Source organism: Oncorhynchus mykiss, chromosome 27 (assembly GCF_013265735.2).
Source record: "Oncorhynchus mykiss isolate Arlee chromosome 27, USDA_OmykA_1.1, whole genome shotgun sequence".
Lineage (NCBI taxonomy): Eukaryota > Metazoa > Chordata > Actinopteri > Salmoniformes > Salmonidae > Oncorhynchus > Oncorhynchus mykiss.
Genome location: NC_048591.1, coordinates 8,788,010 through 8,803,497, shown reverse-complemented (window position 1 = coordinate 8,803,497; position 15,488 = coordinate 8,788,010). Strand labels below are relative to the sequence as shown.

Genomic DNA, 15,488 nt, shown 5'->3' with positions numbered 1-15,488 from the left:
TGTTAGCTTTATTTATTTTTACTCATATACCAATAGGTGTCATTCTTTGCAAAGCATTGGAAAACCTCCCTGGTCTTTGTGGTTGAATCTGTATTTAAAATTCACTGCTCGACTGAGGGAACTTACAGATAATTGTATGTGTGGAGTCCAGAGATGAGGTAGCCAAAAATCATGTTAACCCTTGTGTACTCTTAACATTCTGCATACTCCCCTTGTCCTAAGGGTCAAAAATGGCCCGCCTTCACTAAACCCCTCAAATAAAGCAGTTTAATTGAATTTTATACCCCAAATCTATTTAGCATGAAGAAACAACCTGTCATTCATCACAAACTCTGTGAATGTCTTGGTTTTCCCTCTTCACAATGCAGAAAGACTGCATTTAATCAGTGGACACCACTCGTTTTTGTTACAACACACCTGTCATAATTGTTTTCTTTACTAAAGTAGAGGTTTATTATTATTATTAGTATTGCTAAAGTTACTGCATAGGTGTTAACATAATTTTTTTTTTCTTATCAGGCATCCAGGTAGGGTTGATCTTGTTCCATATCACGAAGGCATTGTATGAGGACACATCAATGATGTAATGGAAGATGACCAGGGGACAGCGGGCAGTCATCCTCCTGCAGCTGTAAGTTCCAATCACCTTGTCCAGGTTGTCCATGCCTCCTTTGTTGTGGTCAGTCCAGGATGATGGCTGGCTTCCTGTCCTCACGATCACTGATCTCAGCCGTTTTGTGCAGTATGCTCAGGAGGACCACATTCTTGTTTCTCTTTGGGAGGTAAGAAACTAGAGTGGTGGTGGGGGTGAAGGCAAACTTTGATGAGAAGGCCTCTCTGCCCCTTGTTACGAGAAGTGCGGGGTGGAGCTCAGGCTTGTTCTTTTTAACTGTGCCAACCATGGGGGTCTTCCTTTTTAGGAGTTCAATCAGTAGCACACATAATCTCAATTTCTCATTGTGTGTGTGTGTGTGTCTTGTGATTTTTGTGGTGTGTAAATTATTTTATTACTGCCGGGTCAAAAATGACGCTAAGACAATCTTTGTACCCTGGTGGTGTACAGCTTTCATGGAAATATGAACAAAGGCGATGTTTCACTTTTTCTAATGTTGGGGTCACTCTTGGTAACGTCGTCAAATTTCAAGTTGAAAAATATCATTTAGGGGGTTTTCTCTGCTGTTACTCATAGTGGCGGGTCATTTTTTACCCTTAAAAGACAAAACAATGGTTAAACACTGTTATTGTCCATGCCACTTATTTTGACTCCGGAACTTATTTAGGCTTTTTATAACAAAGGGGTTGAATACTTGTTGAATATCTATTGACAGAAGATATTTCAGCTTTTATATTTTTTATTAATTTGAAAACATATTCTAAAAAATGTAATTCCACATTTTGGGGTATTGTGTGTAGGCCAGTAAAACAAAATCTAAATGTAATAAATGTTTTTAAAAAGTCAAGGGGTGGGAATACTTTCTGAAGGCACTGTAGATTTCAGCATTGAGTCAAGAGCATATTTATGTTCCTGCAAGGAAATGGAGGCATCTAGATGGATTGCTTCATTGACAGAAGCGATAGAAGATCCAAAGCGTTAAGGAAGGACAGCATCATATAGAGAGAGCTCATGAGAGAACTCAGATGTGTACAAGATAGAGTAATGCTACATTGTCATTATTTCACCTTTCTGGCCTATTTATTGCCATTACCTCCCTACTCTTCTACATTTGCACACGCTGTACATAGATTGTTTCTGTTGTGTTATTGACTGTACATTTGTTTATGTGTAACTCTGTGTTGTTGTTTTTGTCACACTGATTTGCTTTATCTTGGCCCGGTCGCAGTTGTAAATGAGAACTTGTTCTCATCTGGCCTACCTGGTTAAATAAAGTGAAATAAAAAATAAAATAAAATAGTAAAAAAAAAAGTAGTTAAGGCTTCATTGATTTGAGAAGGGAGGGTAAAGAGGGCACCATCCTTATTTTTCATCATATTAATTGCTGCCCAGTGTTCCGACTGCTTTAGTCTCCGTGCCAACAGTCTACCAGGTCTCTGCATTTTTTGCCTTGTTCTCAAGTGGAAAAATACTTCCTCAGAACTTGTAACACTTTTGTATTCGGCTTTCATGATGGCTAAATTCCTCTGCCTGTCATCCGTTTAATCACCTTTCATCACTATCTCTGCCAGACACCCCAATCTTCACATGAAGCTTTCACTTGATCGCAATCAAAACACCTTTAGGTTTGTTAGCAGCACATGAATAACGTATAACCTTATCGTGTTCATTTTGAAATAGATTAATATCTGATGTCATTAAGTATATCTTGAATGGTGAGCTAAAGAAATTCATGTTTAAGTAGCTCCAAACATTGTATTATTTTTACTAGCGAGTTAAAGCCCCGCACGTTTAAAGTTGTTTCGTTTAGACTGAACATCTAATAGTTTGAGATATAATGTAGACAGTCAGTATAGATTGTAAGTAGGACATATAGAAAATAAAGTAATTATGAAATAAAAATAAGAACAACAAAGAGTGAGCCACTGTGGTGGTGTTGCTTCAGGTTTAGAGTAGATACATACACACAGTCATTCATGGACCAAAAAAATCTGACTTACGATGTGCCTGAGTACGGTCGTAACCTTTGGAGAGGAGTGACCCTTTGCACAAGGATGGATGGGTACAATATCTAGTCCTGGCTGATGGAACTCGGATACCTCCCCCCAATACACATCCCCAATGGAGAACCTTCACCCCAGACACCTCTGTATAGTCAGTCTGTAATATGACATGCCACCAAGAAAATATTATGCCCCCTCTCTACCTCCACTCTGACCCCATGTTTCATAAATTCAAGCTAATATAAGGTGGCAAAGGCTATGCTACATTGTAAAGCACTAGATGAAATTCCTGTTATATCACTGCAACATAATTTCCAGGTGAACAAAAAGAGGAGCAGTAGCTGATAAAACCAATCACAGACAAATGCAGTTTAATATAATAATTCAGGGAGACATCTCTGGAACCAGAAGCATAGAAAATATCTAACGGGCCTCTTGTTGACTGGCCCTTTTAAGGCATTACGAAATGCTCTGTAAACATCCATCCGAGAGGCTTGTGCAAAGTCACAACAAAAGACAGTATTTTTGCCAGCTGCCACCGCGTTGACAATGCCATCAATACAATAATAATCTGTGTGTTCTCGGTCCTTACACCTTCAGTAGCTCTGGCGTCAAACAATATCAAATTACATGAGTATAAGCCATAGCGTTCAGTATCATCAAACCGTACATAAATGAGTGTCACAAATAGAACACTCTAAATCATGTATTACAGAAAGGGAAAACATAAATATTATTATGATATAGGGGATAGTTTAGTGTGAGGCACATATATATTTTTGTTCAGTATAGATGGACAACATACTACACTTCCACACCTCATCCCCAGGTGGCAGCACCAGCCGGGTCAGGGGGTTAGCTCTGCCAGGAAGCCTTGATAATTACTTAGGTGTGGGCGATCAGGATTTATTGACGGAACCATATTGGCAGCATCCATGGAAATGAGGCTTGAGTCTGAAAGGAACGGAAAATGGAAAAGGGTTAAATCAACGAATGGAACGAAATGAGCAAAAGTTGTAGTGGAAGACAAGGATCTGTCCAATAATGCATTTCTTGTTGGACTGTGTTTTCTGGACAAGGAGGCTCATTTGGAAAATCCATGTGTACTATTGAAGATGGTGAAGAAAGCAGTGGGAAAGATGGATTAAATCAAGGGGACTAGAAGAGGCCTTGTTTTGGTTAATTGTTTTGATGAAGAACAGAAGAAATGTGCATTGGATCTGGCATAATTGCCCACATCAGAAGTAACATGTCTTATACATACTGTAAAGTGTTGTTAGATCTAGATGTCGAGAACCTTATTCAGAAAATCCCAGGAGTGGTCAGTACGCGTCGCCTGACCGATACGGTACATAGATAGAAGGAGAAAAGCCTATTGATACTATTGTTGTTTGAGGAGACTCTACCTGCACATGTGAAGCTTGTACATGTGAGGTATGCGGTGAAAAGCATTTATGTCCAAACCACTACAGTGTGGGATTTGCAAAAGATATGCCCACATGTCAAATGTTTGCAGATGGGAGAAGTATGTTATTGAAGAATCTGTGAATGAAAAATGTTGCATACGGAGTAAAGATAATACTCCAGACTTTTTTGAGTGCCTTGGTAGGGTGAAAGGGGTCGAGGTGTCAAGGATGAGGGCTGTACAGCAGATCTCCTATGTGGAGGCAGTGAAGAGAGTCGAAGGGGCAAGAGGCCACAGTGCTGAAGAAGATACAGTATGGTGATGGTTGCACCACAACCAGTTGCAAATATCTTAAGTCAATCAAGTGATCTGGATACACTCATTGTGAAGAAAGTGGATTTTGTAGCATTTATAGCCACAGTTATTAATTGTACTGCACAAGTGTCTTAGAAATCCATTAAGTTGGACATAATTATAACTGCTGAGAAGTTTTTGGGGCACCCAAGGCTTCACGGAAGAAGCACTTGTCAGCAAGAAAATGTCCCACCCTCACAAAATCCTTCTGAGCCTGATTAAAATGTTGGATTTTAACAGAAGAGCATTTTTTAAAAAAATTTTACATTTATTTATTTTTAAAAATTTTACCCTGTTTTCTCCCCAATTTCATGGTATCCAATTGTTTAGTAGCTACTATCTTGTCTCATCGCTACAACTCCCTCATGGGCTCGGGAGAGACGAAGGTTGAAGGTCATGCGTCCTCCGATACACAACCCAACCAAGCCGCACTGCTTCTTAACACAGCGCGCATCCAACCTGGAAGCCAACCGCACCAATGTGTCAGAAGAAGCACCGTGCACCTGGCAACCTTGGTTAGGGCGCATTGCGCCCAGCCCGCCACAGGGGTCGCTGGTGCGCGATGAGACAAGGATATCCCTACCGGCCAACCCCTCCCTAACCCAGATGATGCTAGGCCAATTGTGCGTCTTCCCACGGACCTCCCGGTCGCGGTCGGTTACGACAGAGCCTGTGCATGAACCCAGAGTCTCTGGTGGCACAGCTGGCGCTTCAGTATAACGCCGGGGCCACCCGGGAGGCCCCTAGAGCATTTATTTTTGATAGATTGTATGATTATTTTTTACCCCTAATTATTTTGTTTTTGGTATCTTTCTTATCCACCTGCACAGTAGGTGGTGGAACGCACATCCAATTGTTGCTAATGCCATTTAAAACAATTTAAGTAAATTCAAGCAACTTCATTTTGGACACATGTTTACTGTATAGGGTGTGATCTGTTTCAATTGTCTTTGTGATTGTCTCCACCCCCCTCCAGGTGTTACCCATCTTCCCCATTATCCCCTGTGTATTTATACCTGTGTTCTCTGTTTGTCTGTTGCCAGTTTGATTTGTTAATTCAGACCTACCAGCGTTTTTCCCTTGCTCCTGTCCTGTGCCTGTTTCCTAGTTTTTCGGGTTTTGACCTTTCTGCCTACCCTGAGACTGCCTGCCGTCCTGTACCTTTGCCCCACTATTCTGGATTACCAACCTCTGCCTGCCCTGACCCTGAGCCTATCTACCGTCCTGTACCATTGCCCCACTACTCTGGATTACCAACCTCTGCCTGACCTGACCCTGAACCTGAGCCTGCCTGCCTGCCATTATGTACCTTTGCCTGCCCGTGTTCGATTTAATAAACTTTTGTTACTTCGACATTGTCTGCACCTGGGTCTTACCTTCAAACCTGATAATACGAACTGGCCATGACTGACCCAGCAGACCCGGGCCAGCTAGGCGACGCCATCTCCTCCTAAGGGGCCACCATCGGGAGGCACAAGGAGTTGCTTCGTGGCATTATGGAGGCGGTCCAAACATTGGTCTCATTGGTCACTCCACCTTCTCGGGAGAGGTGAAGAAGGTTTTTTACACCGCGTTCTCCGCGAGAGAAGCTGCCCGGAAGCTAATCCAGCTTCGGCAGGACTCCAGCGGTGTGGCAGCCTCTGCGGTGGATTTCCACACTTTGGCAGCGGAGAGTGCTTGGAACTAGGAAGCACTGTTCGATATGTTCCTGCACGGTGTCTTTGAAGAGGTCAAGGACGAGCTTGCAGCTTGGAAGTTACCTACGGCTCTCAATTCCCTCATTGCTTTGACTAGCCGAATCGATGGACGACTATGGGAACGACGGAGGGAGAGGAAATGTGACTTCGCTAGTATATCCAGGGATTCCACTTTGCTTTCGAGTCATCCCAGATGTCCCCGACAATCCCCTTGCCGAGAGAACCCGAGGCTTCCCGACCTTTCCTGAGAGTCGCTGAGTCATCGCTTCCTGAGCCTATGCAACTAGGTAGAGCTGGGCTGTCGCCAGTGAAACGGCAATACAGGATCAACATGAAGAGTTGTCTGTATTTCGGAACTCTTGGTAATTTTGTGTCCTCTTGTCCTTTAAAAAGTCCAGGCTCACTGGTAGGAGCTAGGCTTCCGTTCTGCCATGCCCAGTGTCTGAAGTCAGTGCAACCTGCCCCGGGACGTCTTCCTGGGGGCTCGGAAGGTGCCCTGGACCTTTCCGCCATTCCAGAGGAGATCCAGGACCTTCGGGAGGTGTTCAACAAGGCCCGGGCCACTTTGCTTCTGCCACAACGGCCATATGACTGCTGGATTGACCTCCTCTCTAGCACCACTCCGCCCTGGGTATGACTGTACTCACTGTTGGGACCGGAGAGCTGCAGGATTAATATGTCCTTCATCCTCTCCCAACAGCGCAGGGTTCTTCTTTGTGGAGAAGAAGGACAAGACCCTTGCGCCCATGCATCAACTACCGGGGACTCAATGGCATAACAGTGAAGAACCGCTACCAACTACCACTCATCTCCTCGGCCTTCAAGCCTCTCCAGGGGGCCACCATGTTTTCCAAGCTGGATCTACGGAACGCCAACCACCTGGTGCGGATACGGGAGGGGGATGAGTGGAAGACTGCCTTCATTACGGCCAGCTGCCACTACGAGTATTTTGTCATGCCATTTGGTCTCACCAACACCCCTGCTGTGTTCCAGGCTCTGGTAAATGATGTTCTCTGCAACATGTTGAACCGGTTCGTCTTCGTCTACATTGATGACATCCTTCTTCTTTTCCCTCTCCTCCAAAGAACATGAGCTCCACGTCTGACAGGTTCTTCAACGCCTCCTGGAGAACCAGCTGTTTGTTAAGGCAGAGAAGTGAGAGTTCTATCACTCCATCATCCCCTTTCTGGGGTACATCATCTCCTCTGGGAGTGTCCAGATGGATCCGGGGAAGGTGAGAGCCTGTGGATATGCCCCAGCCTCGGTCCAGGGTGCAGCTGCAACATTACCTGGTGTTTGCCAACTTCTATCACCGCTGCATCCGAGGTTACAGCACCCTGGATTCCCCCCTGTCAGCACTCACCTCTCCCAAGATTTCGTTCACATGCTCCCCTGCTACTGACAGGGCATTCCGGGACCTCAAACACTGTTTCACCATTAATCCCATCCTGGTTTATCCTGACCCTTCCCATCAGTTCGTGGTGGAGGCCGATGCGTCTGATGTAGGAGTGGGGGAGGTCCTGTCCTAGTGTTCTTCCCCGGACCTGAAGCTACAGTTGAAGTCGGAAGTTTATATACACTTAGGTTGGAGTCATTAAAACCCGTTTTCAACCGCTCCACAAATTTCTTGTTAACAAACTATAGTATTGGCAAGTCGGTTAGGACATCTACTTTGTGCATGACATAAGTCATTTTTCCAACAAATGTTTATTTAACTTATAATTCACTGTTTCACTTATAATTCACAGTGGGTCAGAAGTTTACATACACTAACTTGACTGTGCCTTTAAACAACTTGGAAAATTCCAGAAAATTATGTCATGACTTTAGAAGCTTCTGATAGGCTAATAGACATCATTTGAATCAATTGAAGGTGAACCTGTGGGTGTATTTCAAGGCATATCTTCAAACTCAGTGCGTCTTTGCTTGACATCATGGGAAAATCAAAAGAAATCAGCCAAGACCTCAGAAAGAAAATTGTAGACCTCCACAAGTCTGGTTCATCCTTGGGAGAATTTCCAAATGCCTGAAGGTACCACGTTCAGGCAAACGGCCTTGTGAAGATGTTGGAGGAAACAGGTACAAAAGTATCTATATCCACAGTAAAACAAGTCCTATATCGACAAAACCTGAAAGGTTGCTCAGCAAGGAAGAAGCCAGGGATCCAAAATCGCCATAAAAAGGTCAGACTACGGTTTGCAACTGCACATGGGGACAAAGATCGTACTTTTTGGTACTCTGGTCTGATGAAACTAAAATAGAACTGTTTGGCCATAATGACCATTGTTATGTTTGTAGGATAAAGGGGGAGGCTTGCAAGCCGAAGAACACCATCCCAACCGTGAAGCGCAGGGGTGGCAGCATCATGTCGTGGAGGTGCTTTGCTGCAGGAGGGACTGGTATACTTCACAAAATTGATTGCAAAATAGGGAAGGTAAATGATGGGGATATATTGAAGCAACATCTCAAGACATCAGTCAGGAAGTTAAAGCTTGGCAGCAAATGGGTCTTCCAAATGTACAATGACCCCAAGCATACTTCCGAAGTTGTGGCAAAATGGCTTAAGGACAACAAAGTCAAGGTATTGGAGTAGCCATCACAAAGCCCTGACCTCAATCCTATAGAACATTTGTGGGCAGAACTGAAAAAGCATGTGCGAGCAAAGAGGCCTACAAACCTGACTCAGTTACACCAGTTCTGTCAGGAGGAATGGGTCAAAATTCACCCATCTTATTCTGGGAAGCTTGTGGAAGGCTACCTGAAACGTTTGAACCGAGTTGAACCATTTAAAGGAAATGCTACCAAAAACTAATTGAGTGTATGTAAACTTCTGACCCACAGGGAATGTGATGAAATACATTTTTCTCTCTACTATAATTCTGACATTTCACATTCTTAAAATAAAGTGGTGATCCTAACTGACCTAAGACAGTGAGTGTTTACTAGGATTAAATGTCAGGAATTGTGAAAAACTGAGTTTAAATGTATTTGGCAAAGGTGCATGTAAACTTCAGACTTCAGCTGTACATCCCTTTGCCTTTTTCTCCCATCGCCTCAACGCCATGGAGAAAAACTACAGTGTGGGAATTGTGAGCTTCTCACAGTGAAGATGGCGTTGGAGGAATGGATGCACTGGCTGGAAGAGGCGGAACACACGTTCATTGTATGGACCAACCACAAGAGTCTTGAGTATCTCCGCACCGCCAAACGCCTCAACTCTAGGCAAGCTAGATGGGCCCTGCTGTTCACACGGTTCAACTTCTCCCTCTCATATTGGCCGGGATCCAAGAATGTCAAGCCGGATGCTCTGTTTCGCCGTTATAGCCCCACGGCTATTACCCCGGATACTGAGACCATCCTGTACCTTTGCCTGCCTGTGTTCGATTTAATAAACTTTTGTTACTTCGACATTGTCTGCACCTGGGTCTTACCTTTAAACCTGATAATAGGGGATGAATTTGTTACATACATACATCTCTGATCTTGCCAATATCACATTTGAAAAGCTCCCGGATCTTTGTAGATGAATCTGTGTTTGAAATTCAGTACTTGACTGAGGCACCTTACAGATGTTGTATGTATGGGGGACAGAGGAAGGGATAGTCATTATAAAATCATGACAACCTCAATTATTTCACACAGAGCAAGTCCATATCATGTATTATGCGATTTCTTAAGCCAAATTTGACTTCTGAACTTCTTCAGGCTTGCCTAAGCGAAGGGGGTGAATACTTATGCAACGACAATATTTTATGAGATTTTTTTTCTTCTGTCTAACTACTCTATAGAATAAGGCCTATTTATTTCTCCATGGTTCTGACTTTACCTGCTCGTTGCACATTGGCTTGTATCAATCACTGCGTTCGATATTCAAACATATACCATAAACATGAATGCATTTTTAACACCAGCTACTTTTGAAGTTATTAGCCACAATTGCAGGGGCGCACCTTTGGTTTAAGAAGTGGGAGTGGAGGGGGCATAAGGGCTCTTGAGTGGTGCAGAGGTCTAAGACACTGCAACTCTGTGCTAGAGGCATAAGTACAGACCCTTGTTCGATTCCAGGCTGTGTCACAATCGTCCGTGATTGGGAGTCCCTTAGGGAGGCACACAATTGTCTCAGCATCGTCCAGGTTTGGCCAGGGTAGACTGTCATTGTAAATACGATTTTTTTCTTAACTGACTTGCCTGGTTAAATAAATAAAAATACACTCAGTCAGGAAGTCAGACCGCTCTGTGGCATCTGCATGGTCCTAAAGCACACCGTTGCCTCATTTTTGTATCACATTCCAATGATAAAACTGGGGGGGGGGGGCAAAATTGCAATTTCAGAATGTGGGGGGGACATATCACCCCGTCCCAAATGAAAGTTGGTCCCCTGCATAATTGTACAATTAGTGTAGGAGTCCCCCTCGAAAGATGAATAGAGAGACTTAATATGTCACAATTATGACTTGAATAAACTTAGCAATGTCAGTTTAATTATGTCACCAAGGAATAATCGCTAAACATTGCATACAGTGTAAATCTTACCTATTACCAAAAGTTAAATGTTTATTCTCTTCGCCACTAGAGGGCATCACCTCTGCAATAAACCAGGGGATTGTAGTACAAGTAAGTAGCACTTCAACATAAACCTGGTATATGCTAAACATCATCACTTTGAAAATGTAATCATACTATCAGAACTATTGGTATCTACATCACTTCCACAGTTAGCCATATCCAAGTAGATCAAAGGGTTTTCAAAGAATGTCAATACATGTATGGAATGGTCTAGGTCTACATATTTATAATTAATATTATCACAACGTGTATTGTTCAAAGCAGTGCATAAGAATCCTTTTATGGATTACAGTTAGGATATTTTGCATTGGTTTTTCAGTCAGTCCCTTGGATGTCTCCAAAGCTTTGCTTATAACTCTCAGACGAACACACACACCCATCTCTGCTTACACCTCCTCCTCCCCCTCCTCCTGGTGAACAGTTGGGACAATCAACTGAAAGCCTCTACACCCCCCCCCCCCCCCTTCTCGTAGTCCCCAATAAATCTGCTCCCTGGACCTATGACTTCTCAATGGACTTGCAAATCTCCCCCTCCCCTGCTTCAGCAAATTTCCATGGGCTAGCATTAGCATACAGATGTTCGTAAGAGAAAGAGAGAGCAGTCTCACAAAAGGGCTGTGCTCAGAGGAGAGCCCCATGCCTTTTCATGTCTTGCAGTAACCCCCTCCACCCCAACTTTTCAATATAATGACCGATCGCTATTGTCTGGGATTATTCAGCAGGGTGCTAGCACCAGAATGCCAGAACAAAGCCAAATAATAAACACACAAAACCCAACTTCTGTTCCCTTCTGTGTATGTGTGTGTCCAAATGAAATGTCATTTTTGTATCATGTTCTCATTTTGTGCAGGGATACATTCTTGTTCAATCTTCATCACAAACATTTTATCCTACTATTTTTCCTCCTTAGAAAGCATAGGCCTAAATAATTATAAAAGTGTTTATCTGTTAACGGCACTTTTTCTAAGATGAGAAATAATATACCTTTATTGCATGACAGTGATGGTATAAGGTGCAGTGTGCCTCTAAGTATAACAAGTCAGTGAGACAGTGATATCCAAACGTTTTATTTTGAACCAAACAGGTAAAAATATATTAAGATAGAAACCGGGATACATATCCCATGGAATGTAAACAATACACTTAAATTATATAGAAACCAACATAATATAAAACCGACACTATCATTTTTGCTTTGAAAAAACAAAATAAATACGTTTTAATTTAACAAATGCAAAGCCTTGTTTGTTTTTCCAACACAGTTAAGGCTAAAGAAAAGCGCAGCTGAAGATGGGCCACAAAGACAAGTTCATTGTAACATAAAATACACATCACTTTGTCTAATAACAGCTGGTGTGCAAGAGACCAAGATGTCGATGTAACCCATATTACTCATACATTGTGGCAACATTGTTTTCCCATGTTATTACCTCACGTACCCTGAGGAAGGCACAGTGATGCCGAAGCGTTGGTAAATACCCATTCAATTGCTCGGAGTGTGCGACTTTATTTTGATAGTTTATTCGCCGTTAGTCAGCACCTCCACACAAACAAAAAAAATTGTGAGTGCGCCAGCTCGTTTTTTTTTTTAAATGACCTCACGTAACACCACAAATCACGTTTTAATATTATAGAAACAGTCACAAAAGTGTGTATGAGAATCCTGTCTCACTGAGTAAGCAAAAATGGATGAATGTTTCAGTTGTTTTTTTAAAACTTGAACTTGAATGGTGAAACGTTGAACCCAAACTAAACGCTGAAATGCACTTGTTGTGTTAGAACACATAAAATACCTCATGTAGCATCTAACTATGACCGGTGAGGGCAATACATCTATTTACTGATTGAACAAGGTAACTTGTAACACTAGTATTGCCTTCTCACTGGCATAACGCGATGCTGGTGGACATGGCTCTGGTAGTGTCCACACTCAAGCAATTCAAAGTTCTAAAGCTACATGATAGCTCAAACAAAGCGAAGAGTAAAGCATGTTCTTCTGCATCATATACAAATGCACAACACAATTATAAACAAACTCTGTAAAACATACAAAATAAATACATCTAAAAAAAAAAAAAGCCCTATAGTTAGACTACCTGATAATACTGTCAATTAGTTGCCTTTACTAAAGGCTACATTTTGTTTACAGTAGGCCTAGCTACATTTTTGGATACATTTCAACATTTTACTCTGCCTACAAGACAAGATACTATGTTCAGCTTTGGTTACACTCTAAAGGGCAGGGCTATAAGGAGAACCGTTGAAGTTGTAAAAAAAGCACACTTGTGCACAGTAGGTTTGTCCTTCTGCCAAGCCCAAAAGTATCATTACTGACATGTTTTTTTTTTCGAAATGGGTACAAATAAATCCCCCAACAGAACTCTCTCAGCAAAGACACCACAGATGCTGTAAAGCTAGTTGAGGCACCCATAGTAGCTAAAACGGGTATACAACAGTATACATGGACGTTATGATATTTAAAAAAATATATGTTGGCTAGCTTTACAACACTGAGCAGAATTCCTCTGTTTGGATGAGAATGCCAGTTTAAAGTTTAGTCATCTGAGACAGAGAGGCGACTAAAGATGGGGAGACGTCTGCCCTCAAGGCCAGGGGACTCACAACCACTCAGGCTACTGGAGCTGGTATAGCCTTCCTGGTCAGAAAGAGAGTCCGGTGAAGCACACCGCTGCATGGCAGGCAGGCCGGTGAATGAGAAGGCATTGCGGTGAGAGTTATGTGCAGCTGACTTTTGCGCACAGACAGTTTGGAACTTTGAGTCAGTGATGGCGTAAAAGTGAGGGTTGTTATTAATCTGATCGTTTCCGAAGTCAGATGAGAACGGATAGTTGTGCTTTAGTGTGGCAGGTTCTGGAAACAATGGGGACAGCAGTTCTGGGCTACCTGTGGAGGGCGGGGATGATACTGAGGAAGCCCTGGAGAACAGCATGGTCTCTGGAACGGGTTGGAATCCGGTCAGCGCTTGGGGAGAGGAGAAGCCAGCGAAACTAATGCTGTGACGCAGCAGCTGTGGGCGTTCTCTCATCTTCTGTCGCTGAGGTGGCGCTCCGCCATCAGGCCCGAGCTGCTCGTCCGCATTATGGATGAAGTGACAGCGGGCGCCATAGGGGCAGAAGCCAATGGTGTGGAACGTGCGGCAAGGCTCGGTTTTGTACTTCGGGTGCCTGCTCAAGTCACGCTGCTCATCCGTGCCGTGGGCAAACTGACACTTGGCTCCGTATTTGCATGTGCCACTCTCCTCGTAAGTGCGGCACATTTCGGTTTTGTACCGGGTGGAGATGGGAGGGGAGGGGGCGAGTGACTTTGGAGATGTCAGGCAGCTGGTGCTGATACTTAGGCCTGGTGGGGGCATCAGAGGAGGGGTGGTGGGGAGATGCTTCTCGCTGTACCCGAGGCTGCCAACATGGCCCTCTATCATGCTGACTGAACGGTCCACACGGAATGGGATGTGGTTGAGAGAAGAGCGGGGCAACTGTTGCTGGTGTTTCAGGCTCCACTGCTGGTTAGCAGTGTTAGTAAGGGCCCAGCAGGCTGGCTCGCCGATTGGGTCCACACTGCCGCTGTTGAACTTTGAGTTGGGTAGGGTAACCGGGCATAGTGAGTGTCTGCGCTGAAATCCAACGACGCGCTGCATCTGCGTGGTGGCTGGTGCGCCATCTGGCATGTCCAGACCACGGAAATTCTATCACACAAGAGAAGAATAAAGTCACATTCCAATACCGGGGATTCAAGCCATGGTCAAGCTAATACAATGTAAATATATGCTGAACCAAATCAACAGTAAACAGCAAGCAAACACAATAGCCCATGTCAAGTTCCAAAAGTTGGCTAAAGTGCGCTTGGTTCGAAAAGGAATGAACGACAGATGGAAACCGTTACGCACGTCAATCAGAAAGTTTGAAGCCTTTTCTTTTTAGCCAAAACATTGATAAAAAGGCACACATACAAATCCAAGGTACAATTATTAAATGCTATATTTGATAGTGTATTATTTACCAGTTTAAATAAAACGTATAACTTTCAGACATGTGCTATATAGCCTGATCTATTAATAAACATTTAAAAACGTCTTCTTACCTTGCAGAACTCATCCTCCAGTTCCAAGAACGGCGCTAGGAAGTCGGATGGCATTGTACTGATGCCTCAGTCAGGTTATCCCACTTCACAGTAGAGTGTGTTCTGTGTTGAGGCAGGAAGACGCTCTAATCAAGCGCTTCTGAAGTTTCTCAGCCATCTGTTGGAATCCCAAATAAATAGTTGAGAAGCCTAGCTCCACCCACATTTTGGTGACAAGGCGTGCCTTGCGTGGAGGGGATGCCTCTTGAGTTGTAGTACTAGGCTCCCCCCCCCCCCCCCCCATTCACGTCGATATTCTCATGCTGAAACAAATATGTCGAAGTTGATATACAACACTTTAACATATAGGCCTCCTATAGGCTATACTTCATAGTTTAAACATACATCCAAACATCCACAGATTTACACTAGTGGTCTGTTAGTTATGTTGGTCTAGATATTTGTCTAAATATATTGACCGTATATGCCATTTATGAATTCATTATATGCCTCTTTCTTGTGGTTGCAAGTCATGTGAAAGTGAAGCGTCAATATAAATTATAATTGCACTTATTTGTTTGTTTTTATTGGATATGACTGCTGCTGTACGCAAGGGTGAGAAAACGTTCACCTCTTTGACCCATTGGGTATTTATGGTCTAATATAATATGGGGATGTATTTTGTGGCATGTTTGGCATGTCAAAGGCCCAGATTTGGATATGAAATCATGTCTGGACGAGAGAGGAAATCTACAATGCCCTTCAACTATGAT

At 43.3% G+C, this 15,488-nt stretch overlaps 1 protein-coding gene across 1 annotated transcript; it reads right to left on the bottom strand.

Moving 5' to 3' along the window:
* Positions 1-11,684: 11,684 nt before the first annotated feature.
* LOC110507459 (mRNA decay activator protein ZFP36L1) lies at positions 11,685-14,902 on the bottom strand. The gene is made up of 2 exons (XM_021587463.2): positions 14,737-14,902; positions 11,685-14,341 (listed from the first exon to the last, which is right to left on the bottom strand). The coding sequence occupies exons 1-2, from the start codon at positions 14,788-14,790 to the stop codon at positions 13,193-13,195; spliced, it is 1,203 nt and encodes a 400-aa protein (XP_021443138.1). The 5' UTR covers positions 14,791-14,902; the 3' UTR covers positions 11,685-13,192.
* Positions 14,903-15,488: the final 586 nt, after the last annotated feature.